Here is a 25,085-nt window from a genome sequence, read left to right on the forward strand (position 1 = left end):
CGTCAGGCAAAGAAGTGAAAAGACTGGCTGGTGCTGGAGCCGGAGGAATTGTATTTGTGCGAAATGAAGAACAGAACAAGTGATGCAAGTGATAAGAGGCAAGTTGTTTTCATTGAGCTACCTCGATCTAGGGGCGGGGTTGAAGGCGGGGGAATACAAACTTAGCTCATCGGCGATATTTGCCGGCAAATATTCACGGCACCACGGATCCAGACCTCCTCGTATGTGTCGCTGGTTATTTCTCGGAATACGTTTTCCATGATGAGTCTGATGTTGGAATTGGGCCAAGCTTCCAATTCCGGAAGGCCGAGGTGGATGAGAGGTAGAACCGCGTCTGGCAAATGTGGCTTGCTGGAGTCGATAGTTTCGGCAGCCACATGGGGTAGAGTGTAAAGTTGTGTATTGTTTGTGAAATCGCGGAATTTAACAGAATTAAAATGTGGAAAAATCAGTCATAGTCTTTTTGTACTTGGCATTCCAAAGGTCACAAATGTAACACGGGCGGATTCATCATGACGCATACTCATGGCTTCATCAACGATCCCCAGCCATCATGGGATTCGGGTGCAATAAAAATACACCCGAGCCATTGGAGCCAAGGAATTCACGTACGCACATCCTAATCAGTCGTAATTAGCGGTACGTTTACACTATTCCCACTATTGACATTTCACTCATTTAGTAAGATAGATGAGACACTCGAGTTGGGGGGAGGAAGCCTTGACGAGTTGTTTCCAAGCACAATTATGACCAAACTTGTATAACATGTCCGTAAAGACGCATACTACAGAGTATATCGAATTGGCTCAGAGATGGGTAAATGCAAAGTTCCTAGAGATACCGAGACGTATGTGGTTGAGAATGGGGGGGTTTCCGTCTCAATTTACACGGTCGACTATGATGCGCCTTTGGGCGAGTTCGCGAGCAGCATTATGCAGCGCCTCGAGCCTCTGACCAATAGTAAACAGACAGGAGGAGATGACGTGCATGACGAAGAATTGAGAAATACAAAGCTCATGATGGATGCACGCTATTGAAATGTAAATCTGCGCCGTCACAGTACATCGGCCTTCATGCACACAAGACCATCCTTCTCCGCCAATATTTGATACTTTTTGCCGTCGGCGCCGTCCTCTAAACTGGCAGTGCGCACCTGATACTCGTCACCTGCGTACAACGGCGCCACGGCGCGGTAGACAATCTCCTTTGGCGCCTGGCCATGTCCGTGGACATCCCTCCAGTAGTCCAGGATATTGATGAGATTCAGCGGCCCATGCACGACAACGCCCGGGTGGCCCTCAACAGCCGTCGTCCAGCCTTCGTTGTAGTGAATCTTGTGCCCGTTAAACGTCAGCGCCGAGAAGCGGAAGAGGCCTACCGGGGACCAGCAAAAGTGTCTTGCGACAACTGCATCTGTGAGATTTCCTTCATTCCATGACTCTTCCCCCCAGCGTTGAGGGGCACTCACATTCTGATTCGCCTGCTACATCCCGAACCACCGTCGGCCCGTGCCTCGTCCGTCGCGGCGCCGCCGCCTCCGCACCACCGCCGGCGTCGACTTCCGGCCGAAACACCCACGAGCGGCGATCCACGACGGCCACGCCACGCGGTCCCTCCAGCTCCTTGACCACGTCGACCAGGACCATCTCGCCGGCCGAGCGGCTCTTCTTCGCCGTCGCGCTCAGCAGCGTCGTGCGCTCCTCCACCTCGTCGCCGACGCGGAGGCACGCGCCGCCGCCGCCGGGCCACCGCATCGTGCCCCCCGCCCACATGCGTCGGGAAAACGGCGCCGCCGCGTTGTAGGTCCGGTCGGAGCCGTCGGGGCCCAGGCTCGCCTCGAGGCCGGCCGGCGTGAAGTAGACGAGGTGGTGGCCGGGCGGCACGGGCGTGCCGGCGGGCGGCGCGCGCGCGGTCACGTCGTGGGCGCCGATGGACGGCCGGTTCAGGGTGAGGGACAGCTTCTGGAGCTGGTTGCCGTCGAGGAGCTGGTGCTGGCGCACCGTCTTGCCGGCAAAGGTGTCGAGGAGACGCGCTGCGGCGTCTTGCGCGCTGCTCTGCGGACGACGGGCCGAGGTGCTGAATTGTCGCACCCATTGCGCGCTGGCCCGACAACTTGGCCTGCTCATTTTCCTTTCTTTTTACGATATAGTATACTTGAGAGTCGACGAGCAGGTTGCAGCAACTGGTAGCAGCTAGCTCGACTAAATAAGTTGCCAAGCTCGCGACATCATATACCCGAGAACTAGCTGGCCGGTGACGGCATTGAAGCCGCCCCACGAGAAGCCAACATCATAAAGCCGGCTACCGACCGGCAACTACATGCACGGCGTAGTACCATCTCGGGAGCTTCAACTTTTGACGTGGAACATCTCAAAGACTTTCTCCGTTTGCATTTTTGTTTATTTGACCCAATGGCTTCGCAAAGATCAGGCATGCGGCTATGGAAAGCCAGCTCTCAGGTAGGCTCCGTGCAGACAAGCCAAGTCTCTCGTACGCTGACAATTCGGTAGCTGGCACCGAGACATGTGCGGAGGCTCACGCTTCACCAATATCAATCACAAGAGTTGCTGAAACAGGTGAGCCCCTTGAATATTATTTTTCTCGGTGATGCCAGCTAACAAACATCAGGCTGGAGCTGTGGTGCCACGAGGCCTCGTTGTACGCAGCGCCGAAGAAGCGCGGGCAGCGGTGGAAGAGCTTGGTAAGGCAAGCGTGCCCGGTTCTTGAAGCAGCCCGCTGATCAGTAGATCCAGGAAACAATAGTCTGCTGAGCGCACAGCTCATCAAGCGAAATGTGTCCCTGGCCGAGCAAGAAGCAGCCGGCCTGGTCGCCCGCAGCCCCGAGCAGGCCGCTCATCTCGCCAGCACTCTTTTACGCGCCACCACTGACAGCGGCGTCGTCGCCAAAGAGCTGTACATTTCGCAGCCCGCGACCTACGACGAAGTCTGGTACCTGGCCATGACCATTGACCGGGAGACCTACCAGCCGGTCATCATCGTCTCCAAGCACGGCGGCCAGGACATCCGCGCCATCGCCCAGCAGCACCCCGCCAGCATTCGCACCTACCACTTTTCCCTGACCGCGGGCGTCCCGGCGTCTCTCACGGAGCGCATCGCCGCTGACCTCGGCGTCGCCGACGCGGCGACCAGCCTCGGTGCGACGCTCGCCGCGCTGCACCGCATCTTTCGCGAGAAAGAGGGCATGCTGCTCGAGGTGCGCTCGCTGGCGCGCTCGGGCGACCGGTTCACCTGCCTGGACTCGCGGTTCGCGTTTGACGACGACGCGCACAAGAGGCAGGCGGATCTGTTTGCGCTGCGGGATACGGAGCAGGAGGTGCGCGACGAGGTCGAGGCGGAGCGGCACGGCCTCGTGTACGTGCGCATGGAGGGCACGATTGGCAACGTGGTCAATGGCGCGGGACTGGCGATGGCGACGAACGATGCCATTGGCCTGGCGGGCGGCCAGAGCGCCAACTTTTTGGACGCGGGCGGCCAGGCGACGACGCAGACGATGATGCAGGCTTTCAGCATCATCCTGAGAGACGAGCGCGTCAAGGCCATTCTTGTCAATATTTACGGGGGTGAGTTATCTGGGCGCGTAGAGGATACGCTCAGCGGTCTAATTCTTGCAGGCATTACGAGATGCGACATGATTGCCGAGTCGATTATTGGCGCGGCCAGCGAGATGGATATTCATGTCCCGATGGTGGTTCGTCTTCAGGGCACCAACTCGGACGCGGGATTGAAGCTGGTAAGTGCCCAATGATGGTATATGTGAGAAATGCTGACTTTGCAAGCTCGCGGATGCCAATCTAGGATTACACGTAGAATCGGACTTTGGAAAGGCGGCGGAAAAGGCAGTTGAGCTTGCCAATGCATAAGTATCAGTGTGTGCATAGACTAACATCAAGGTGGCGTATTTCGTATCATTTTAAGTCTCATACAAGTTCCGTTATTGCATCACATTAAAAGTGCTTGTTGAACCAGTCAATGCATTGGTCCTCAGCCCTCGCCGCCTGCGCCGCCACATCATCCTCAGCCAAGTCGGCGCGGACCGCGAAGCCGTGGCCGGTCCGCTCAAAGACGTACGCCTCGCCGGTCGCGGGCGCCGGCAGGGCCTCGACGAGCGCCTTGAGGCGCGCCGCCTTGGCCGCGGGGATCTGGTCGTCCTTGGCGGCGAGGGCAAACGAGACGGGGCGCCGGATCTTGGCAATGTCGCTCGGGATGCGCAGCATGCTCGGGTGCGCCGTGAAGCCGGCGTCGAGCAGCGGCCGGCCGTCGACGGCGGCGTGGCCCTGGCTCAGCAACACGACGTGCTTGCCGCCCCAGCAGAAGCCCGCGGCGCCGACCGACTGCGTCGCGCCCTCGTCCTTGCGCAGCTGCGTGAAGAAGCCCTTGACGACGGGGAAGGTGCTGCTGGGGTTGCAGTGGTAGAAGAAGGGGATGACGTCGAGGACGGCCCAAAAGAGGTGGTAGCTGTGTCAATGTCAGTATATGGAACGAGCCTGTCGAGATGCACAGTTGTTAGATTTGCCCACATTTTGGTCAGGATGTTGGGCGAGGTCGAAAAGGCGCGGCCATGATCAAACATTCGCAGGGGAGCCGCATGGCCTTTGTCCCAGTCAGCCACGGTGACACAGCGGGCGGTTTGTATGTATGACAACATACCATTCATAAAGTCGGGGAGATAGACGGTAAAGCCGCCCTTTTCGGCATATGTATCCGCCAGCAGACGATTGTTGCCAAACTCCCAGCCAAAGGCGTCTGGGATGACGACGACGACGCCCCGCGACGGGGTGCCTTGGGGCGGCCGGGAAATGTACGTGGGAAGGCCGTGGACGTGGCCAACCTCGCCCTTGGGCTTGCCGTTGTGAATGTTGCCGCGGAAGCAGTCTGCGCAAGCCATTTTGTAGGATGGAAGAAAAGTGAACAGTTGGGTAGATGCAGGTTGGGTCGTCTCGAGATGGGCGGTTCCCCAATTTAAACTCCTCGCTGATGTTCCCAACGGAGATAGCGGACAAGCTGCAGGCCTCACGGGTCGGATTGATTGCATAGTCACGTGCAGTGTGCAATGAATTGTTCCATTAATTTTAGACAGTAAATATTTACTCTAGTTCTAATTGGGGTTTCTTTCACAGGTTTGGCTTGGCCTCGAAATAAAACAGATTCCGTTCCTCGTCCTTGCGCACGACGCCAGCCTGACCAACATGCTCCACGGAGCGCTGCGCCAGTCTCTCCAGCGTCGCGTCATCACCATGATTCGCCAGAAATCTCTCGCCCGTCTTTAGTTTTCCGACAATATGCCCGAGACTAGGCGCACCCGAGCGATCATACTCAATCGTGTAAGTCTGGTCACTGTCAGTAACCGGGGGCGGGGGCGGGGGTCGGACCGGATCGGCAACTTACTTCAATCGTGGCGGGGCCGCTGGCGTCCTCGGCGAATGGCGGCGCGGCATCGGGCACGACGAGCGGCAACGGATTTTTGGCGGGGTAGTCCTGTCCGTCCCGGCGAGGCTGTGTTGAGAGGCAGATGGCGTATTGGTGCGTGAGCATGCCGCCATTGGCCAAGATCAGACCGTTGTTGTACCGGCGGCTGCGCAACGCGCGCGTCATGGCCGTGAGCGCCTACGACATGTTAGCATTGTACGCTGCGCTGCTATCAAGGGTCGGGGCAGTACTTGCATGCATCGAGTAGTTGTTGCCGGCCCCTCCGAATGATGTGAGTCCGCCCAGCAGCGAGATTGGCTTCTTTGGCGTGGTTGGCGAGAGTCCGAAATGATCGCATGCGAGCTTGGGCACGATGGGGAAGCAGCTGCAACAGGTCAGCCGAGTCCTTTTTTCGTCGACAGGTCTTGACTTGCGAGTAAAAGTCAAAGACATCAATTTTGTCTTTGGTTAGGCCAGACACTTGCAGTGCCGCATCAAGAGAATTGGTTATGGCAGGGCTGCTGGCGAATCCAGGTCGTTCCCAGACTTCGATTGTCAGTATTGGTCACGAAACGGGACGGTGACAACTCACAATTATCCTTTTCATGCGTACCGGCGCCGCCAAGAATATACACCCACTTGTCCTTGGGGATTCCGAGCTTCTCGGCGTGCTCCGTCGACGTGAGAATGCAAGCAGCGGACAAGTTGACGCCGTTGAAGGCATTCATCAACAGCGGGTCTATTTCATCAGCTTGATTCTTCATGCTCGCGCCGAAACCACGTACAGGGCTCGCAAATGATGCGGTTTCGCTTAGTTATGGAGCCGATGAATTCGGCTGTTTTGATCTTTTCGCCATAGTTCCAGGAATATTCATTCTTGGAGCCAATCTCATCGAAAGCGGCGTACATGGTGGCCGACTCCTGATTGTTTTGCTGTGCCGTCTGCCGCAGACGCGCGCGACGTCCAATCTCGTACAGAGGGTAGACGTGGATCGGCAGGCCGACAGAGTGTCGCGGGCCGGCGCCTGGGGAGGTCAGAGAACAGTCCATCGTCGGAGGCGTGGGGGACATTACCATCGCCCAAGATGGACATGTCCATCGAGACGGACTTTCCGTCGGGGTCGGGCTCTACCCAGCCTGGCGGTGGCATCTGGCCTGCTTTCTGGCAGCCCGCGACTAACTTGATCAGTATCATTCGGGCAGCAGGTAGAGCTATGTGTCCTACGTACGCGAAGCCATGGCCTCGCCACCAGTCAAGATGGCCACCTTGCTCTGGCGGTTGGCGATGGCTCGGGCGGCTTCGTCGCATTGCAAGGCGGGTTGGTTGCCGCCGTGCGTCGGCATCTCTTTTGTTGTCGGCTTGATACCCAGGTCTTCCGCCACGGTACTCAGCAGGTCGTTGTACGCCCAAGTCCAGGTGGGGATGATGCGCAGACTGTCCGTCTCATTGAGGACCTGTTTCTGTGCCGCAGCGTCAAGACCGGTGTCTTCGAGGGCGTTTCGGATGGCTCTTGTCATCATTTTGGACGGCTCGAGAGCGTCTTCTGGCTTGCTGGATTTGTTTCTGACATCGCCGACGCCGACAAGGATAGGGACGGCTCGGCTCGGTGACATGGTTGCTGCGCCGTGGGCTCGCACTGAAGATGAGATGTGAAGATGAAATATGAAGATGAGATGTGAAGATGAGATGTTGTTTGGTCAATGGTGAGTCTGATTGGCTCCCAGTTCATCCGACACTTTCTATTTCGGATTCAGGAATATATTTTGATGGTGCTGTGAATTTGGTGAGAAGAAGAATACGAGGTGCACCGTTGTCAATGTGGCATATAGCTCGTCGGCTATGTGCTGTGGGGAGCTGCCGAGGTTCCAGGGGGACACCAACTTCCCCAGCCTTCCCAGCATCGTAGTAACTGTTACCAAGAACTTTGATTGTACATCTCGCATATTTTTTCATCATTCTACAATTAAATTCTTTTTCCGTCCTTCTACATTTGAATAATATTTATACATCGTCAGCACATACAGCACCATGGCGGACAAGCTAGAGACACAGCCTCCCGAGGTGACCGTTTACGAGCTCAGCTACCCGGCGCCGTATGTGCTCCTGGTGACCATTAACCGTGAAAGGTCGATGAATGCCATCCACACAGACGGCCACTACGAGGGCGAGCGGCTCTTCCAGTGGTTCGACGACGAGCCCTCGCTGCGCGTCGCCGTAATTACCGGCAAGGGGAAAAAGGCCTTTTGCGCCGGCCAGGATCTCAAGATGCTGATGGAGCGGCAGCTCTCGGGCGAGCAGTCCAACGTGCCCGCGCTGCCGGCGACGGGCTTTGGCGGTCTCAGCAGACGCCTCGGCAAGAAGCCGGTGATTGCCGCCGTGAATGGCCTGGCTCTCGGCGGCGGTTTCGAGCTGGCGCTGAACTGGTACGTGACCATTTTACCCGGCCCGTGTCAAGGACCAGTTGTTTCTAATAACGCGTGTGAACATAGCGACATGGTAGTCGCCTCCCCGACGGCGACGTTTGGCCTGCCCGAGGTGAAGCGCGGTGTATGGGCCGGCGCGGGCGGCATCCCGCGCGTGGTGCGCATCTTTGGCATGCAGCTGGCGTCGGAGATTGTGCTCGCGGCGCGCACGCTCACGGCCGAGGAGGTCAAGCACCACGGCTTTGCGCGCATCGCCGCCTCGCAGGACACCGTGGTGCCCGAGGCCGTGGCGCTGGCCACGCAGATTACAGAGGCGTCGCCCGACGCCATCATCATGAGCCGGGCGGGACTGCGCGAGGCGTGGGAGACGGCCAGCGTGGAGCGAGCGGCGCAGATTATGGACGAGAGGTATATGCGCCAGCTGGTCAATGGTGAGAATATCAAGCTGGGCTTGATGGCGTTTGTGGGCAAGGAGAAGCCGCAGTGGGTGCCATCCAAGATGTAGGTAGCAGGGAGGGCTGTGCACTGGGTGTAATTCTACAGTACGTTGTTTGTCCCATGTCCAGTTTATGAGCAGTGCTGAACAGCCAGTGTATTTACAATTCAGAGCCTCACTTTGCACGAGAAAGTTGATCCAGCCGACGGTATTGTTGTTTCAGTGGTCTCGTAGCCTCTGTAATATTCGCTACAATACAAACCACTAACAGGTACCTGGTATTCAGCACTCCAATAGCAATTATAGGTACCTTATTATTCAGTGGGGTTATAGCGTCTGTATGCGCTACAATGCACCACTCATTCAGCACTTTAACAGCGATTATACATTATTCAGTGGTCTTGTAGCGAACCACTAGCCGAGCAACTCCAAATACCTAGCCCAGCGGTTATATCAGACTCTCAGTCTCGGCTCGGCTACTCGCCGTCTCCCCGACCCCGGATTCAACTAAAATGGACTCTCCAAACATTCATCCCGTCTTCATCGGCCAGGAACAGACCTCCTGCCCCTTGGCCTGGTCCTCCGTCAACCCGCCCATGATGACCGACGGCATCCCCTCCATGCCGCGGCACTGGTCCTCGAACCGTCCGGGGTCCTGCGTCGGCACCACGCAGTAATTCACACAGAGCAGGCCGCGCGCCCGCCCGCACGCGTCGCTGAGCAGCCGCACGCTCTCGTCGCCGCTGCCGTGGCGCGACTGGCACGTCTTGCGGCTGTACTCGATGATGCCGGCGGCGCACGCCAGCTGCGGCTGTCCGTCAGCGCTTTCGATGACTTTGAAGTCGCCCTGCTGGCAGATTCGCAGGCAGTCGAGGCTGCTGTGGCAGACGGCGGGGTTGTAGTAGTTGGCCGAGGCCGATGCCGCAAGGGCAATTCCATGGAGCCTCATTTTTGGGTCGCTCTTGCAAAATGCTTAGGCAGCGGCGAATGATTTTTGCGCCAACTTGGCCTGTCTTTATATTTCAGCCCAACCTACCTGCAAGACCGGCACACAACTGTGAAACCTAACAATCATCCATCAACGGCCAAGGCCTCGATCTAGAATCTCCCCGCCAACCCCACCACAACGCCCGACCAAGCCTGCCAAGCCGTTTCGTCGGTCCGACGGTTCGACTTCGGGGCTCCATCACAGACCTTCACGGAGCTCATATTTAAACAGGCCACTTCCATCTTAACTGCAGTCTTTTGAGCATCTGTAAAGCGACTCACCAACATAACGATACCATGGCTGCCACGGATAAAGACGCCGCCGCGATTGAGCTGGCCAAGACGCTCGAGCACATTCCCTGGTGCGACGACTACGAAAAGATGATATCCGGTGTTCTGTTAGTGCGCTGACGTGCCCTCCACGAAGCAAACTAACTGGTGTAGATATGATGCCCAGGTTCCTGAGCTAGTCCAAGGCCGCTTCCGTGCGAGGCGACTGATGCACAAGTACGATCACAACCATGGAAACAAGACGCTCGCTAACGCATCCAGATACAATACCACCTTTCCCGACGATGCCACCTTGGAGTCGCTTGAGAAAGATCGCACCCAGGCACTCGTCGAAATCTTTGGCAAGGTTGGCAAGGGCGCCTATATTGAGCCCCCTCTCAGCGTCGACTACGGCTGCAACATTGTCGTGGGCGACAACTTCTATTCCAACTTTAAGTGAGCTGAATTCTTCACTCCATAGGAACCCAGCTGACAGTGTAGCCTCGTCATCCTCGACTGCGCCCTCGTACAGATTGGCAACCGCGTCATGTTTGGGCCCTTTGTGTCCATTTTTTCAGCTACCCACGAGACTGGCGTACAATCCCGCCGTGACGGCGTCGAGTACGCCAAGCCTGTCGTCATTGGTGATGATTGCTGGATTGGCGGCAACACGACAATCATGCCCGGTGTCACCATTGGCAAGGGCTGCACAATTGGTGCCGGCAGCATTGTGACAAAGTCAATTCCCGACTTTTCTGTTGCTATCGGAACCCCGGCTCGCGTAGTCAAGACCGTTGACGCTGTGCCGGATCTATAAATATGAATACGAAGCAGGGAGATGAATTATACAAAGTACATTATCTTTCACTATTTTGGAGAAGAACGACTCCAGGAAACTGGAGCCAAGAAAGAAGCCTTGTAGTGAATCCGCGACAGCAGAGACGACGAAATGCGGCACAAGCCAGAATACGAGCTCCAGTGTCGCGGCACAGCCAATATATATCTGGGCAATGTCAGCACGTTGATATCATAGCGAATTATCACACAAACACGTTGCAAGCGCCAGCAGAGCGTGTTTCTGACAGCTTTTGTTATCGACATATTTTCTACGCTACATACACGCACAACACCACGTCTTTACGATACAAAAAATGTGTTACGATACTTGAACACGTTTCTTGACTTGCATGTTTTTTTTTCAACACATCAAAAGTCCCTGTCACAACGCTGTCAGTTTCAACACGACGTGCTGCCCACACTGTGTCCCCACCCCTGTCAAATAACCCGCCGGTTAGGAATATTAACCTCTTCCTTATTCTTACTATTTTCTTTCTCTTTTTAATTTTCTTTATTTATACTATCCCTCTTATCTTCTTACCTATATTACTGGTCTTACTTATACTTATTCTAATTCCCCTTTTTACAATTCCAAGTTTAACCTTCTTAATAATTAAGTATAGACTTATGTGTGCGTCCTTTTTTTTGTTGCCTGTACGGTACCTTGATAAGTTCGGCTAAGGGTAGCATCCCTTAGGTAATATCGCCCTACTAATTCCTAATATATACTATATATCTTAGTATAATAATATCCTATATTTATAGGAAGGTAATTACTTGATTGCCTCTGCCGCTGGAAAATCCTCTCTGCTACTGCACATCCATCTATTGGCCTATTCACTTGTTCAGCCATGGATGGTTCAGCAGCTGTTTTGCGGTCTGTCTCTCCTCCGGAATCCAGCATAACATGTTGCGCAAAAAATCTAGAAACAGAGCCTTACTCTCACCGCCCAGTTGTTCTTCCGAGTCCTCCAAGGAAATTGTTGGGATCTCAACCGCGCCTTTCCAGTTGCCAGAACGATCAAAGTACTCCCATGACGTCTCCGTACGCTGAAGATAATCCAACGGAGGTCGTCCCAGCACGGCAACCATTTCGGCAATGTGCTGCAGGCTTGAGCGCCTGCCGTCGCTATCTTGAGCGCTGAACAGGTGCTTGTTCTCGAAAACATCCCAAGTCTATCAATGAGGCTAATTAGAACGAGACGAAGAAAGAGGACTCAAGCATTTCGGTGGAGATACTTACCATGACCCCAACATTCCAGATATCAACACTGTAGGTCCACGGGATGTCAAGTATAATCTCTGGTGCCCGATAAACGTACGGCTGAATATCATCAATGTAAGTCTTCTTTCCAAAGCGAGCTTCGCCAAAATCACAAAGGATTGGGCGACCAGGCTTCTCGGGTCGTATAAGCCCTCGAGACTCATAAATCACCCGATCTCCATCGATTTTGCGACGGCTTGGGTCGCTTAGCTCAGCCGCTTCAAAATGTCTCAGAATCGACTCATCCTCGATTCTAAGATGTATATTTCTCGCTTGCAAGTCTGGCAAAGGCAGAGTTAGCATAGTTGGGCAGGATCCAAGGCGAGGAGCTCAAAAAATTCCTGCATACCGGCATGGACAATTTTTGCATCTGTGTGCAAGAAATCAAGAGCTTGCAGTACATGGGTCAAGAAGGCTCTGAGGAGGGGTTCGGGGAGCTTTCGGCCAGGACTCAGCTGCCGTAGTGTCTCCATGCTCATGCCAAGAGGCTCATGAACCAGGCACTGGTGTTCACCAGCTGGCCCCATAGCTTTGAAAGAATCAAGCAGCCCCCGAACGAGTAAGGCTCCCGGGTTGTTCGTCGTAACCGTGTCCAGATGACTGTAGGCGGCAATCTCGCGGCGAACCGAGGGGGAGTTCATCTCGCATACTTTCAATGTAACGTATTTGTGTCCCCTGTTTTGAGCCTCAGCAGAATAGAAGGGTTATAGGGTTGCCACACCAACCTGAGATCGCGACAGAGCCATGCAGTCGAGCACGAACCGTATCCAAGTTTGCCCAAGACTTTGTACTGTGAATTGAAGACTTGGCCAATACAAACAGGGTAGAAGAGGCCTGGCTTGTACCACTCCCAATTCTCTTCCTCTAGCTTTTCGATATTGCTGATCACTTTGAAGCCGTGGCCCGGAAACTTTCGGGGGGGCGAAGCAGAGCGCATGATTGTCCTCGCCCAACGACCAAGTTTAGTCATAATTAGGGCAGGAGATGCGGGTGCAACAATGATGGAGGTGTTATTTTGACTGATATCTTGCTTGAGCAAGATATCGGGTCCTTGGTTTTCATCATGGGAGGAGGTGAATTGGATCGTCAATCTCGGAAGAGACCTATTAACCGTATCTTAAGGTGGGTCAGGAGGTCATATAGGCCATGTGGCTACCTAGGTAGGTATGTAGCTTTCTTCGCTTCTTACTTTTACTTTTTCTTCTTAAGTATCGTAAAGCTTATTTTTAAATCTACTTAAATATCTAACTAATAATAAGAAGTTACTTCTTATTATATTACTAGAAAAGCTTTATTATATAACTCATTAAACTATATAAGAGTATTTTATAAGCTTAATAGCTTATAAGAATATATTACCTAATAGTAGGTTAATAATTCCCTTACCTTAATATTAGTATTACCCTTAGGTGAGATACTGCCTGCTGAATGTGCTTGGGTATTTCTTGGCGTGCCTGATCTCGGCTGTGAACAGACAGGTTACAACCCCCTCTTTTCACCAAACTGCTGGTCGCGATAAAGAATTCACACCTCGGATTGCCGCCGATGGCTGAAACAAAAGTGCAAATCCTGTCTGATCTCCACCTCGAATCCCCTAATGGATATGACATCTTTCATGTCGAACCGAACGCGCCGTACCTGGCCTTGCTCGGCGACATTGGCTACATCAAGGACGACGGCTTCTTCTGTTTTCTTCGCCGTCAGCTCGAGGTTTTCCGTGTTGTCTTTCTGATTCTAGGAAACCACGAGCCATATTACAGTAGCTGGCCTGAAGCTAAGGCGAGAGTCGAGACGTTTCGGATGGGGCTCACCCAACCCGACCAACTTGTTGTCCTCGATCAAACCCGTTACGACCTGTCCCCTACAGTCACTGTTCTGGGATGCACACTGTTCTCGCATGTGGCGCTCGAAAATCAAGACCGTGTCAGTATGGGACTGAACGATTTCTACCTTATTGATGATTGGACAGTTCAGTCGCACCGGAAAGCGCACCGTGCTGATGTCGACTGGCTTAATGCTGAGGTCGAGTGCATATCGCGCTTAGAACCCCACCGTGAGGTGCTGGTGTTCACCCATTACTGCCCCCTAACTGATGAATATGTCACCGATCCCCAACACCAAAGCAGCGCGATTTCATCTGGTTTCATGACGGACCTGTCCACTGAGCTGTGCTGGAAAGCGCCTGTTGTGAAGGTTTGGGCGTTTGGGCACACCCATTTCAACTGCGACTTCCAAAATGAGAATGGGAAACGCGTCATGTCAAATCAGAGAGGGTACTACTCTTCACAGGCTACTGGTTTTAATGTCTCAAAGGTTATTCACCTTTAGGCAAGCTATTCTGAGGGCTTTTCCCGACATAGCTATGAAATGTTCAAAACAGTAAATTGAAGACGCTTAACTTCATAAATTACTCAGAAATTAACCAAAATTCGCCCTTGATACCATTATCCATTTGAAATTACAAATTCTGGCCATTGAGCAGACGACCGCTCGAAGACAAGTTGGAGCGGAGCTCCTCCAAAAGCAGCCACATAGAAGAAGTATCACCTACTTTCAAAGCGCAATAAAATTTTCTAAACTCATATCCCAAATCTTTAGCGTTGAAAGAATCCGTCTCATCAACATACTCAATTATATAAGTCAATAAGACCATCCAGTAAGACTCGTAGGTGGTGTTGTAATCGCGGCACATAAGGAGAAGCAAGCTCTCACAAAATTTAGCGATGGCTGGAACCCGCACAGCGAAACATTCCGAAGACAATCGCCCTCGGCCCCTGCCCGGAACGGCTGGGGGAAGTGAAGGGTCCGACGCACTTAGGATGCTGGCAGCGTTTTCCGACGTAGGAGAGTCGAGGGCTGTGAGCTCCCAGAGGATGTCGGATTTTTGGTACAAGGATAGCACAAGCACATCACTCATGTGAAAGTGCTCCGAAGGGCGTCGAGCCTGAAAAGGATATGAGCGATCGCAGTTTGGGTTATCTCCGCAACGAGTAAAATTGGACTGGGCAAGGGCAGAGGAAGCTGCCGCTATTCGATCATCAGGCACAACAAAGGCCACATCCTGTTATTTTTGGGTTAGCGCTGCGTTAGGTTTCGAAGGAGAGGGTTAAACAAACGTCAAAAATGGTTGGCACACCATAAATCCTCAGCAAATAATTACCCCAAAGAACATTTGGTACACCAGCCGAGTTCAGTATTTGGCATATTCGTAGAACAAGCTTGTCCATGACTGCAAGGCAGGAAATATGGTGAGGTATGTGATGAAACTGGGTAGATCAAGTCCGCACTTGGCAAGTATGTAAGTACTTGGTCGGGGTATATCACGTGAACATGACAAAGCGCTTTGTTTTGGGCGCTTTTCGGTATATGTAACAGATGTTCACTTGCAGAGGTGGATTGTTTCTTGATCAAGACAGTGGTACAGATCGAATTCATATATAACCCAACCACCGGTATCAGGCACCAGCCCCCTGACCTAGAAAAAGATATAGTGTTATCTTATAACCTCAGATTATAATTCGGGTAGTATTTAGACGTAGTTGATATTTCTTAGTATTACCTTGTTAATATAAGGCTGTTTCCGTATTTTCTTCATTTTTATTTTTTCTATATAAGCTGCGTTGCTATCTTATATAACTATATAAATGCTCCAACTATTGGAACTTCTCTAGTCCGCTTGGTTTAGTTTGTTCAGACGACAATGTTTATAGTCTAAATCTAGAATGCTGAATAATTACGACCGCTGCTACCCGCCTACATGCCCAGGAGCGCCTTCATCGTCTCGCCCATCACGCCAGGATGCGGCACCACCACGGCGCCCGCCCTACGGAGCGCCTCGGCCTTGTCCGCCGCCGACACGTCCCGGGGCATGAGCACCGCGCCGGCGTGGCCCATGACGCGGCCCTGCGGCGCCGTCCGCCCTGCCACCATGGCAATAATGGGCTTGGGGTTGGCCGTGCGCGCGCGGTACTCCCGGATGACTTCGGCGGCGCGCAGCTCCGCCTCGCCGCCAATCTCGCCAATGACGATGATGCCTTTGGTCTCTGGGTCGTCAAAGAACAGCCTGAGTCCGTCCACGAGCGTGGTGCCTACATTGGTCAGTTGGTGCTCAGAAAATAAAAATAGAATGAAAAAATAAAAACAGCCGGAAGCGCACCTGGTAGTAAATCGCCGCCCATGCCCATGACGATGCTCTGGCCCAGCCCCGCCTTGCTCGTCGCGCCGACGGCCTCGTAGCTGAGCGTGCCCGACTTGGACACGATGCCGACGCAGCCCTTTTGGTACTGGCGGTACGGCATGATGCCGACGCGGCACTGGGCCGGCGCGATGATGCCCGGGCAGTTGGGCCCGACCAGCCGCGTGCGGCCCTGCGTCTGGAGCACCTCGTGCACGCGCAGCATGTCGTGCACGGGGATGTGCTCGGCCACGCTGACGACGAGCGGCACCTCGGCCTCGATGGCCTCGATGATGGCCGCCGCCGCCCCGGCCGCCGGCACGAAGACGGCGCTCACCTGCGGCTTGACTTGCTGCACTGCCTGTACGCCCTGAAATTAGCAGCTGGTGTTTGGCCGAGGAAGGGCGTGCGTACCTCGCGCACGGTGTTGAAGACGGGCAGGTCGAGATGCGTCTGCCCGCCTTTGCCGGGCGAGACGCCGCCGACGATTTGCGTGCCGTATGCGATGGTGTCTTTGGCATTGGCCGTCGCCTGCGCCGGTTAGCTTTGCCTCGGCTGTTCGTCGTTTGACGTACCGCTCTCCCAGTGAATCCTGAAACACGTGAGCTTGGGAAACGGTGAAATTCGGGGAATTGGCATCATACCTTGGAAAATGACCCTGCTGTCCTGGTTGATGCGCAGGTTGCCGACCGTCTGTTCGTACTGGCTCGAGTGCCGTCGCGAACTTGGCAGCTGTCGTAGGGCACCCCGCACTGGGCCAAATCTCGCCGCGCCGCCAAACATGTCGGCGTGGGATGTGAAGAAGAAGATTAGGGGATTAGGGAGTCTTGTGGTCGTTCTTTCAGGGGTCAATTGACGTTTTGTTCCTGGCGAGGCGGGTGTTGAAGCTCGGTTACTGGGTTATTCGGCTACTCGTCGTGATGTCACTAGCGTGATGTCGGTTGGTTACAGAGTATAAGCAGAAAATGATCCGTCTACTTGCGCAGCATCGTAACGATCAATACGCCCATGAGTAAGTTCTACATGAAAGTAGTTTATCCTCGCTCGTCTCCAGCAGGGATTTTGTGTTCCAGCGCAATGCATTCCCGAGGCGGCCCAGCTGTTGACTTTCGCAACCTGCAAAACGGCCGAGATACTTGTTCCTGCTAAAATACTCACGGAATGGTGAAATTCGAATAGATTCTGTAACGCTTCTGTGCTTGTATATCATGTTTAACTGACTTGCAACTTTGCAAAGACTCCATTCTCAGGCTAGGAAACATGGACGATGGACGCCTAATTTGTCGCCCGACTTGGAATCGTAGCGGACACAATGTTGGCGAATCAGTGTTATCAATAAGACAGCCTAACTTTAGTAGTAGATTCAATCTACTATGGCAAAAGTACCGGATAAGCGACGCTCTGTACCATTCAGAAGCCGGCTGTCGTGACGGCCAGCAATTGAATTGTAGTAACCGGGGCGCGCCCGTCTGTGGCTGTGGTGTCTGAGGCTAGCATGCTGGACCTCTACATTATTACGCGAACGATCGCGTACATCTAACAGCGGTGTCTGAGGCTAGCATGCTGGACCTCTACATTATTACGCGAACGATCGCGTACATCTAACAGCTTCCAGCAGTAAAAACACTGCAATCCGATATACTTGGCTGTTCCTGTCAATTTTTAGTATACTCTGAAGCACAAGACTGTTCGTCCGGCATAAATGAGCCCCATTCAAATATATAGCAACACTCCCGCCGCTCTCGCTTTCGGCATGCCATACAATGCCATGACGAACCAGAATAATAAACACGGTTGTATTCGTCTATGCGATCAGCAACATACCTACCCCCCCTCGCCTCGTCAAAATTCAAGTAAACCAGAGAATCCGCCCATCCGTAGCCAACCATCAATCGCAGTCTTCCACATCTCACCATCACCACGCTTTCAGCTTTCTATCGTTGTAAAAGCTATGTAGGTACCCTGCTCAAAACTATCAGCCACGAGGGACTTCTCCCGCGGCCTAAAAACAGGCAGGAAAAAAAAAGAATGGGTTCGGCCGGGGATTGAACCCGGGACCTCTCGCAAGCTGTTAAACTTAGGGTGGACCCTAAGCGAGAATCATACTAATGTTTGTTAGTACAATTGGTGGAATATTGATGTGGAACGAAATGTTTCTTACCCACTAGACCACCGAACCAGCGCGGTTATTGTTGAAAGACCGTGAGCTATTCTATCATATGGGGAGATGCTCAGTGTTTGTGTCATGGGCGTGCGCGCGTAATGGCGGGAGTACCCTGTAGCTGTGACTCGATATAAGAACCACGTCTCGGGATGATTTATCTGTCACTACGTATCTGACGCATGATAAATGTGTAGGCTTTACTTGTTTTAATTCGGCTAGCTGTTGATATCTGGCTCGTGGCGGCTGTGGGAGTCGTGGACGGTGCTGATGCCCTACGCATAGGTTCAGTTGCATCCCAGTGTGACGCCCTTGGGCGTGGCATCGAGACGAGACATACCAGAGAGCATACCCTCGCAGGAAGAATAAGGGTCAAACAAAAAACCGCAAGTGAAGTTCTCGCAGAGCAATTATCTCAGGCGAGGCTACAGCACAACTATCGTCAGCGGCAATGTCATGGGCCATGATCGTCATTGGTATTCAGATTAAAGCATTGTGAAATGTGAGCATAAATATGCAGCCAACTCATCTTATTAAACGCGAAAACGCATACATTACACCCAGAAACAATTCAAATTATGTAAACAGTCCTTAAAAATAGCTGTAGTTCAATCCCAAGCAACGGCTCTCAACACCGGATTGCCGCGCGAACCATCATAAATCATACAATCGTGAGACGTAAAACAAAACTACCACACATACCACACGCCACAAACAGTTTACAACATACTAACAAAGGCCAACCGCTACCGCACCCGTCGCCGCTTCGTCCGCGGCAAACTGTCAAAGTAGTCGCTCAAAATCTCGGGCGCCGCATCCGCCACGGCCTTTCGCGGTTCCCACGTGCTCTCATTGGGCCCGAAGCCAACCCATTCGACAAAGAGGCGCTTGCGGTCGCGGCTATGCTTGCGGATGGCGTGAATCTCGTAGAGACCAGGCTGTCGCGGGTTGTCGGGTCGCCCGCCTGGCTGCCGCCGCCAATAGTCGAGCAGCGCCTGCGGCGCGTCGTCATGCAGCATCGTCTCGGGCTCCCACGTACGCTGGCCATTTTCCCATTTCACTTGAATCTGTATAGAGTCGCCGTCCCACCGGTGGCCAGTAAGCTCTTTGAAGGCAAATTCGTCGCTTGCGGGGTCGACCGTGTCGGGGCCAGCGTCGGTAGCTTTATCGGCAGGTTCTGTCGTCGCTGATGGTTCGTCTACGGGTACAGTAGGCTCTGTGACCTCTGCAGCAAGCTCATCCGCATGTGAAACTTCACGCCCCGGCTCATCAATCAAGTCCCAGCCATTCGTAGGCTCGTCCGACTCGCGTGGCGCGGGCCCTGACTTGGGTGGTGTGTGCTTAACCTGTGCCTTGGGCTGCTGCAATTAGTACACCTCCAATCCAAGAGAAATATGCCTGCTCACAGTCATATCAAACGACACCGACTTGCGTGCCGTCCGCTTCGGAGGCCCTCGTTTTTTTGTCGGTGTGGCGAAGCCCTCAAGACGGTCGAGAGCTTGGCCATTGCGCGAACTGGCCGTCTCTTTGAGAGGCGAAAAGATGCTGGCCAGGAGCGCGTTCATGGTTCTGCCGCGTTGCTCCAGTCAGCGTGTGGTGTCAGCTTCCTGCTGTTGCGCATGTCGACGTTTGACGCTCCATCGCGCGAACTGGAACGCTTCGACGCGAGACCCAAGCCCCACGTGATGAAAATGACACTCTCACACAGTCGCACAAAATGAATGTAATCCGGTCCAGCATCAGTCTTGTTGCATGTGATATGCATTTTTTTTCGCGATAAAGTTTACAATGAAAGCTACTGCGAGAGAGATGCAGGGCTGTGCACTGGGGCGCAGCGCAGAGAGGCAACCAATCGACAACCCACTGCCCAACAAAAACAAATATATTTTCAGAGGGAAAAAGAAACAAAATTAGCCCCTAATAAATCAAGCAGAAAGATGAACTGACCGTGGCTGTGGCAGTAGCTGTGGCTGGGGGCTGCCCGTGGGCTGCCTCACAGGTGGCACTCACACTATGAGCGCCATATTACATCATCACTTGGGTCAACACAGGGAACAGCTGCAGTTATTCAACTTCAAAACCGGGATGGAGGCCTCGTCAACGTAAAATAATAACTTGAGCGCCGCGAAACTCGTCCGCGACCCATAGCCCATCCCGGTTCTGCTTCTTCACCACGGCTCATACAGTCCAAGTTCATTTCTGCTGTAAGCGCCTGAAACCGTTGCTAGTCCTCCAATCGTCTCATCCGCAGGGTGGCCCAATTCCTCGCAGCATAAGTAGGCGGGCTAGTCCACGCAACCAGCACTTCTTCGCCCGCACTTCCAAACTTCCCAACAGCCTGCGCAAATACTGCCAAAATGACGTCCATGGTGGCAAAGATGGTGGGAAAAAAGATTTTGGGGGAGACGCTGCAGAATAAATTCGGCAAAGAGGTAAGCTCGCTCGTCTATTCTAGCGCTGGCTTCGAAATGTTGACCACGGATAGGATCCGTATTTCGAACAAGTGCCCGCGACGAGACTCAACGGAAAGCCGAGCACGACCAAGTTCAAAAAAGTCAGAAAGGCTCTTCCGCCGGGGCTCTCTGAGCAGGATGGACAGGTTCTCACAAAGGTCAAGCGTCGTGCTTACCGTCTAGATTGTGCTCTGTTTACCTTCTTGGGCATCAAGTTTGGTTGGGGCAGCGCTATTGGTTTGATTCCCGTGTAAGTCGTGAAACTATTGATTGATCGAGTGCATGCTGACTGTCCCAGTGCTGGCGATGTCGCGGATTGCCTCTTGGCGCTCATGGTCATGCGCGCAGCTGACCAGATTGAAGGCGGCCTGCCATTCTTCCTGAAATTCCAAATGCTCCTGAACATTGCCTTTGACTTTGCTATTGGCCTGGTACCATTCGTGGGCGACATGGTCGATGCCATGTTCAAGGCCAATACGCGCAACGCGGTGCTGCTCGAGGGGTACCTCCGCGAGCAGGGGCAGAAGAACCTCAAAAGGGGCAATCTGCCTATTCCCGATGTCGACCCGAGCGACCCGAAAGAATTTGACCGCAACTACGTCGACGACCAAGACAGACACGATCACCGAGACCGCCACGACCGCCGCGACGAGCCTCCCGCACGCCGCACGCAGGCCGCAGCCTCTGCGCAGGAAGCTGGCGTGACGGGAGCTTCGCGCGCCAATACTGTACCGGTGACGGCGCCGGAGGAGGCCCGTGTTCGCGAGAGCAGAGACTGGCTGGGACGCAGCAAGAAGCGACCCGACGATCTGGAAGTGGGAAATGCGGCGCACAGTCGACGTGGAAAATAAGTGCGTCATGGAGTCGCAGGGTGGAATGCACAATGATGGACAGGGGTAGGGAAGGGCTACTGATACAGATACCCGTCGGGCGTAACGAAATTGCACGGCATCACGAACTACATAGCTCCATAAGTACGCATTTTTTACTACAAATTAATTAATACATGAATGTTTTTCGCTGGACTCCATGCAGTTCGAGCCACAGTATGCGTACGGTGTATGTGTGCGATGTACTTTTCTTGCGAAACCTGCTAGTTACATGTATGTAACAAACCATGTAAAACCTGTCAACTTTGCGACCTGCCCCGTCGCCCAGTGCTCAGTTATTCACGATGGATCGGTGACGGCATTCCGACCAAGGCCATTTCCGACGTGCTCTCCGAGGCCACGCAAACTGCTCGGTCTGAGGCCTCATAGGCCACCCGCGATTGGATCCGGTCCACCATGCGCGTGAGAATTGGCTTTGTTTGCTGATTGATAACTGTGCATTGATGACACTAGCCTGACCAAAAATGGGTGGGCAAACGCGGCTCCTTGCACTCCAAGAGTGCAAGGGAGGGGAAACAGTACGGCTGGGATACCTTGACGCGCTGGCTGGGCATCACGCGTCGCGCATGCCAGGGTCACGAATCGAGGTGGCTGGACCGTTACGGCGGCGAATGGGGCTGTTGGCTGTTATTGGTACCAGCCAGGTACCTTGTAGATGCTCCACTAGGTACCGCACAGCCAGCCACTGTTCTAATAAAGTGGTCCATACGGATTCAAACAGCCCGAAAAGCACTTACCACGGACCCACCCAAAACACGCTTCGACGCGTCGAGCTTCACGTGACGGCATACATTAGCTTGTACAAAAACCTCTTCGCCACCGGTCACTAAGACGATGAACGCTGTTCTCTACGCGTCTTCAATCCACGCCAGGCACAGCTCAATTTAAAACGTCTTTTTTTTACCAAGACTTTGCTTGCCCTGAAGTTGTTCTATTCACATCACAAACCACACATTACATTCGCAATGGCTTCCCAAACAACTCCCTCGAAGCAGGTAAGCTTGCAGTCGTCGTGCAACTTGCGCGCGACTTCACTTTGTGAACCATCACCCGCCCCCGAGCAACGCCACTAACGCGCTCCATTACACAGGCTGCTACCGCCATTGAGTCCCTCAAGATGGAATCTCCCGTCAAGAAGCTCGATTTCTCTTCCGCCAACAAGGAGAACCTCCCTGCCAATGCCTCCCTCGAGACCACCAGCACCGACATCATCGATGACAAGATTATCACCATTGCGGCCAAGAAGGACGTCAAGGATGACACCACCGTCGCCGTCACAAAGCCCGAGCAGATGGACGAGCCTCTTCTCCAGGAGAATCCCCAGCGCTTCGTTCTCTTCCCCATCAAGTACCACGAGGTATGTCGACGTGTTTTTACGCGTAAAACACCCACCTTGCACGAATATGGCGCTTACACCTGTTTCCTAGATCTGGCAAATGTACAAGAAGGCTGAGGCTTCCTTCTGGACCGCGGAAGAGATTGATCTGTCCAAAGATCTTCACGACTGGAACAACCGCCTGAATGCCGACGAGCAGTACTTCATCTCTCACATCCTCGCCTTCTTCGCGGCCTCTGATGGCATTGTCAACGAGAACCTGATCGAGCGCTTCAGCGGGGAGGTCCAGATCCCTGAGGCTCGCTGCTTCTACGGTTTCCAGATTATGATGGAGAACATCCACTCCGAGACCTACTCTCTGCTCATCGACACCTACATCAAGGAGCAGGCCCAGCGCACATACCTCTTCAATGCTATTGAGACTATCCCCTGCATTCGCAAGAAGGCTGACTGGGCCCTGCACTGGATTTCTGACAAGCAGTCTACCTTTGCCCAGCGTCTCGTTGCCTTTGCTGCTATCGAGGGCATCTTTTTCTCTGGCGCCTTTGCCTCCATCTTCTGGCTCAAGAAGCGTGGCCTGATGCCCGGTCTTACCTTTTCCAACGAGCTCATCTCCCGTGACGAGGGTCTTCACACCGACTTTGCCTGCTTGCTACACTCCCACTTGAACAACCGTGCTAGCAAGGAGATCATCAAGACCATCATTACTGACGCCGTTGCCATTGAGAAGGAGTTCCTCACAGAGGCTCTTCCCTGCGCCCTGCTCGGCATGAACGCTACCTTGATGCAGCAGTACATTGAGTTTGTTGCAGACCGTCTTCTGGCCGCTCTCGGAAACGAAAAGGTCTACAAGTCTACCAACCCCTTTGACTTTATGGAGAACATCTCCCTCGGCGGCAAGACGAACTTCTTCGAGAAGCGTGTCGGCGAGTACCAAAAGGCCGGCGTCATGGCGAGCGCCAGCAAAAAGGCCGACGACGGTACTGTCGAGGAAAACCAGGCTGGTGGCGACTTCAGCTTTGATGACGACTTTTAAGCTAGTCGTCTAATCGACGCACCACTATATACCCTCGTTTTCTATGTCATGTATATTAAAGATGGTCGTCCACGGGTGGACGCTTCAATGAACCCGGCGACTGTTGAAAAAAAACGAGACAGACTCTGCTCGGAAGGTTGGATTTTACGGCGTTATGAGGGACATTTTATTTGTATGGGAAATACGAGCAGCCAAAGGTGCTTGATGGATTCATGATTTCAGAGTATAGCATATTCCTTTAGATCGGATAATATGATGTCCTAGACAACTTTTGCCTGTCTTTATTGAGTTTTCATTGCAGTGCCTGCTCCTCTGGCTTCGGCATGTGTAATCCGTTGTAGCATTCAGCAATGTATGTCCCTTTGCCGTCTATCATCTCCTGCACAGGTCATCCAGATATCATTTCATTGTATGCCATAGCCACATCCCACAATACAGCAGCTATCCGCTCTGCCGCAGCGCCTATTTCTTGCCCTTCTTCTTCTTCTTGCCACCACCTCCCGTCGCTGGCGCACTCTGCGCCTGCGGGGCTGGCGCCGGCGCCGCCGGCTGCGGCTTCTGCACTTCCTCGTCAACGGCAGCATCCGGCATGGGCTCCTCCGCCGACACATCGGGCAGCGCGGCCATGCTGCGGCCCAGCTGGCCCATGGCGGCGCCCATCAACCGCGACACCTCGGCCGCCTTGGTCGTGCGGTACTTGAGCGTCACGCCGCTGCAGGGGTCAAACGTCTTGAGGACGAGCACGGCGCGCGGCGGCTTCTCCGCGGCGGCGGCGGTGTCGGCGACGGCGGGTTTACGGCGCTTCACGACCTTGATCGAGTATCGTGTTGTGATTTTGGTCTGCCCGGCCACAGTCGACGATTAGCTACATGCGGCGGGGAGGGCTTGGGCAAGCTGTCGTGGCTTGGTTTGGGGGGGGGCACGTACAGTGGTAGGGCTGGCCTGGATTAGCAAGGCGGATTGGTCCAGCCACTCCTGGCCAGTCTTGAAGTAGGACATGACGAGGGTTGTGCTATTTCGATGTGGATTTCGTGGTCGGTAGACGGAATTTTGAGGTCTCGTGGGCCCAGTGCTGGCCCTCGCACAGTCGGTGTATCGGCGCAATGCGGCAGGAAACTGGGAGTCTCTTGCTGTATATCGGTGAAGGAGGCTATATGGGGCGTAGCCTGTGCTGGGGATGGTACAGTTGAGCTCGAGATGCGGCAAAGCTGGGGTAAATGTGTATGCGAGGTTCAGAGGTTTGGCGGGTGATGGTGGGGAAATGGGATAGATAAAAAAATTGGTGGGGCACGATCGCCAGGGCATGTATAAGATGCTCAAACAAGATGCATTGACGATTGCTATTTCATTTTTCTGGGATCCATTAATCTTGAAAGTACATCTATTCATT

The 25,085-nt window shown here is 53.6% G+C and overlaps 15 protein-coding genes across 15 annotated transcripts; 7 read left to right on the forward strand and 8 right to left on the reverse strand.

The window, feature by feature from the left end:
* Positions 1-1,054: 1,054 nt before the first annotated feature.
* On the reverse strand, positions 1,055-2,126 carry CCM_05748 (uncharacterized protein; the record flags this gene model as incomplete). Its single annotated transcript, XM_006670892.1, has 2 exons — positions 1,055-1,374; positions 1,469-2,126. The coding sequence occupies 2 exons, from the start codon at positions 2,124-2,126 to the stop codon at positions 1,055-1,057; spliced, it is 978 nt and encodes a 325-aa protein (XP_006670955.1).
* Positions 2,127-2,440: 314 nt separating this feature from the next.
* CCM_05749 (succinyl-CoA synthetase beta chain) lies at positions 2,441-3,881 on the forward strand (the record flags this gene model as incomplete). The annotated part of the gene is made up of 4 exons (XM_006670893.1): positions 2,441-2,576; positions 2,636-2,701; positions 2,754-3,751; positions 3,798-3,881. 4 exons carry the CDS (start codon positions 2,441-2,443, stop codon positions 3,879-3,881), a joined length of 1,284 nt encoding a protein of 427 aa, XP_006670956.1.
* An 84-nt stretch (positions 3,882-3,965) lies between these two features.
* On the reverse strand, positions 3,966-4,906 carry CCM_05750 (Dienelactone hydrolase; the record flags this gene model as incomplete). Its single annotated transcript, XM_006670894.1, has 2 exons — positions 3,966-4,476; positions 4,539-4,906. 2 exons carry the CDS (start codon positions 4,904-4,906, stop codon positions 3,966-3,968), a joined length of 879 nt encoding a protein of 292 aa, XP_006670957.1.
* A 226-nt stretch (positions 4,907-5,132) lies between these two features.
* On the reverse strand, positions 5,133-7,041 carry CCM_05751 (acetyl-CoA acetyltransferase; the record flags this gene model as incomplete). Its single annotated transcript, XM_006670895.1, has 7 exons — positions 5,133-5,348; positions 5,407-5,625; positions 5,687-5,973; positions 6,041-6,166; positions 6,213-6,452; positions 6,502-6,603; positions 6,657-7,041. 7 exons carry the CDS (start codon positions 7,039-7,041, stop codon positions 5,133-5,135), a joined length of 1,575 nt encoding a protein of 524 aa, XP_006670958.1.
* Positions 7,042-7,456: 415 nt separating this feature from the next.
* CCM_05752 (carnitinyl-CoA dehydratase, putative) lies at positions 7,457-8,356 on the forward strand (the record flags this gene model as incomplete). The annotated part of the gene is made up of 1 exon (XM_006670896.1): positions 7,457-8,356. One exon carries the CDS (start codon positions 7,457-7,459, stop codon positions 8,354-8,356), a length of 900 nt encoding a protein of 299 aa, XP_006670959.1.
* A 460-nt stretch (positions 8,357-8,816) lies between these two features.
* Positions 8,817-9,236, reverse strand: CCM_05753 (uncharacterized protein; the record flags this gene model as incomplete). Its single annotated transcript, XM_006670897.1, has 1 exon — positions 8,817-9,236. One exon carries the CDS (start codon positions 9,234-9,236, stop codon positions 8,817-8,819), a length of 420 nt encoding a protein of 139 aa, XP_006670960.1.
* A 335-nt stretch (positions 9,237-9,571) lies between these two features.
* Positions 9,572-10,361, forward strand: CCM_05754 (sugar O-acetyltransferase, putative; the record flags this gene model as incomplete). Its single annotated transcript, XM_006670898.1, has 3 exons — positions 9,572-9,672; positions 9,719-10,000; positions 10,046-10,361. The coding sequence occupies 3 exons, from the start codon at positions 9,572-9,574 to the stop codon at positions 10,359-10,361; spliced, it is 699 nt and encodes a 232-aa protein (XP_006670961.1).
* Positions 10,362-11,218: 857 nt separating this feature from the next.
* Positions 11,219-12,582, reverse strand: CCM_05755 (CDK4/6, putative; the record flags this gene model as incomplete). The annotated part of the gene is made up of 4 exons (XM_006670899.1): positions 11,219-11,557; positions 11,625-11,926; positions 11,995-12,320; positions 12,371-12,582. 4 exons carry the CDS (start codon positions 12,580-12,582, stop codon positions 11,219-11,221), a joined length of 1,179 nt encoding a protein of 392 aa, XP_006670962.1.
* A 608-nt stretch (positions 12,583-13,190) lies between these two features.
* Positions 13,191-13,973, forward strand: CCM_05756 (uncharacterized protein; the record flags this gene model as incomplete). The annotated part of the gene is made up of 1 exon (XM_006670900.1): positions 13,191-13,973. One exon carries the CDS (start codon positions 13,191-13,193, stop codon positions 13,971-13,973), a length of 783 nt encoding a protein of 260 aa, XP_006670963.1.
* Positions 13,974-15,398: 1,425 nt separating this feature from the next.
* CCM_05757 (succinate-CoA ligase (alpha subunit)) lies at positions 15,399-16,602 on the reverse strand (the record flags this gene model as incomplete). The annotated part of the gene is made up of 4 exons (XM_006670901.1): positions 15,399-15,733; positions 15,802-16,180; positions 16,234-16,331; positions 16,395-16,602. The coding sequence occupies 4 exons, from the start codon at positions 16,600-16,602 to the stop codon at positions 15,399-15,401; spliced, it is 1,020 nt and encodes a 339-aa protein (XP_006670964.1).
* Positions 16,603-18,726: 2,124 nt separating this feature from the next.
* Positions 18,727-19,545, reverse strand: CCM_05758 (Chromo domain; the record flags this gene model as incomplete). The annotated part of the gene is made up of 2 exons (XM_006670902.1): positions 18,727-19,338; positions 19,387-19,545. The coding sequence occupies 2 exons, from the start codon at positions 19,543-19,545 to the stop codon at positions 18,727-18,729; spliced, it is 771 nt and encodes a 256-aa protein (XP_006670965.1).
* A 792-nt stretch (positions 19,546-20,337) lies between these two features.
* Positions 20,338-21,284, forward strand: CCM_05759 (uncharacterized protein; the record flags this gene model as incomplete). Its single annotated transcript, XM_006670903.1, has 3 exons — positions 20,338-20,412; positions 20,466-20,683; positions 20,732-21,284. The coding sequence occupies 3 exons, from the start codon at positions 20,338-20,340 to the stop codon at positions 21,282-21,284; spliced, it is 846 nt and encodes a 281-aa protein (XP_006670966.1).
* Positions 21,285-21,719: 435 nt separating this feature from the next.
* CCM_05760 (uncharacterized protein) lies at positions 21,720-22,153 on the forward strand (the record flags this gene model as incomplete). Its single annotated transcript, XM_006670904.1, has 3 exons — positions 21,720-21,725; positions 21,777-21,942; positions 22,023-22,153. 3 exons carry the CDS (start codon positions 21,720-21,722, stop codon positions 22,151-22,153), a joined length of 303 nt encoding a protein of 100 aa, XP_006670967.1.
* Positions 22,154-22,288: 135 nt separating this feature from the next.
* CCM_05761 (ribonucleoside-diphosphate reductase M2 subunit) lies at positions 22,289-23,695 on the forward strand (the record flags this gene model as incomplete). The annotated part of the gene is made up of 3 exons (XM_006670905.1): positions 22,289-22,318; positions 22,414-22,680; positions 22,751-23,695. 3 exons carry the CDS (start codon positions 22,289-22,291, stop codon positions 23,693-23,695), a joined length of 1,242 nt encoding a protein of 413 aa, XP_006670968.1.
* A 462-nt stretch (positions 23,696-24,157) lies between these two features.
* CCM_05762 (uncharacterized protein) lies at positions 24,158-25,000 on the reverse strand (the record flags this gene model as incomplete). Its single annotated transcript, XM_006670906.1, has 2 exons — positions 24,158-24,535; positions 24,623-25,000. 2 exons carry the CDS (start codon positions 24,998-25,000, stop codon positions 24,158-24,160), a joined length of 756 nt encoding a protein of 251 aa, XP_006670969.1.
* Positions 25,001-25,085: the final 85 nt, after the last annotated feature.

This window comes from Cordyceps militaris (assembly GCF_000225605.1).
Source record: "Cordyceps militaris CM01 unplaced genomic scaffold CCM_S00004, whole genome shotgun sequence".
NCBI lineage: Eukaryota > Fungi > Ascomycota > Sordariomycetes > Hypocreales > Cordycipitaceae > Cordyceps > Cordyceps militaris.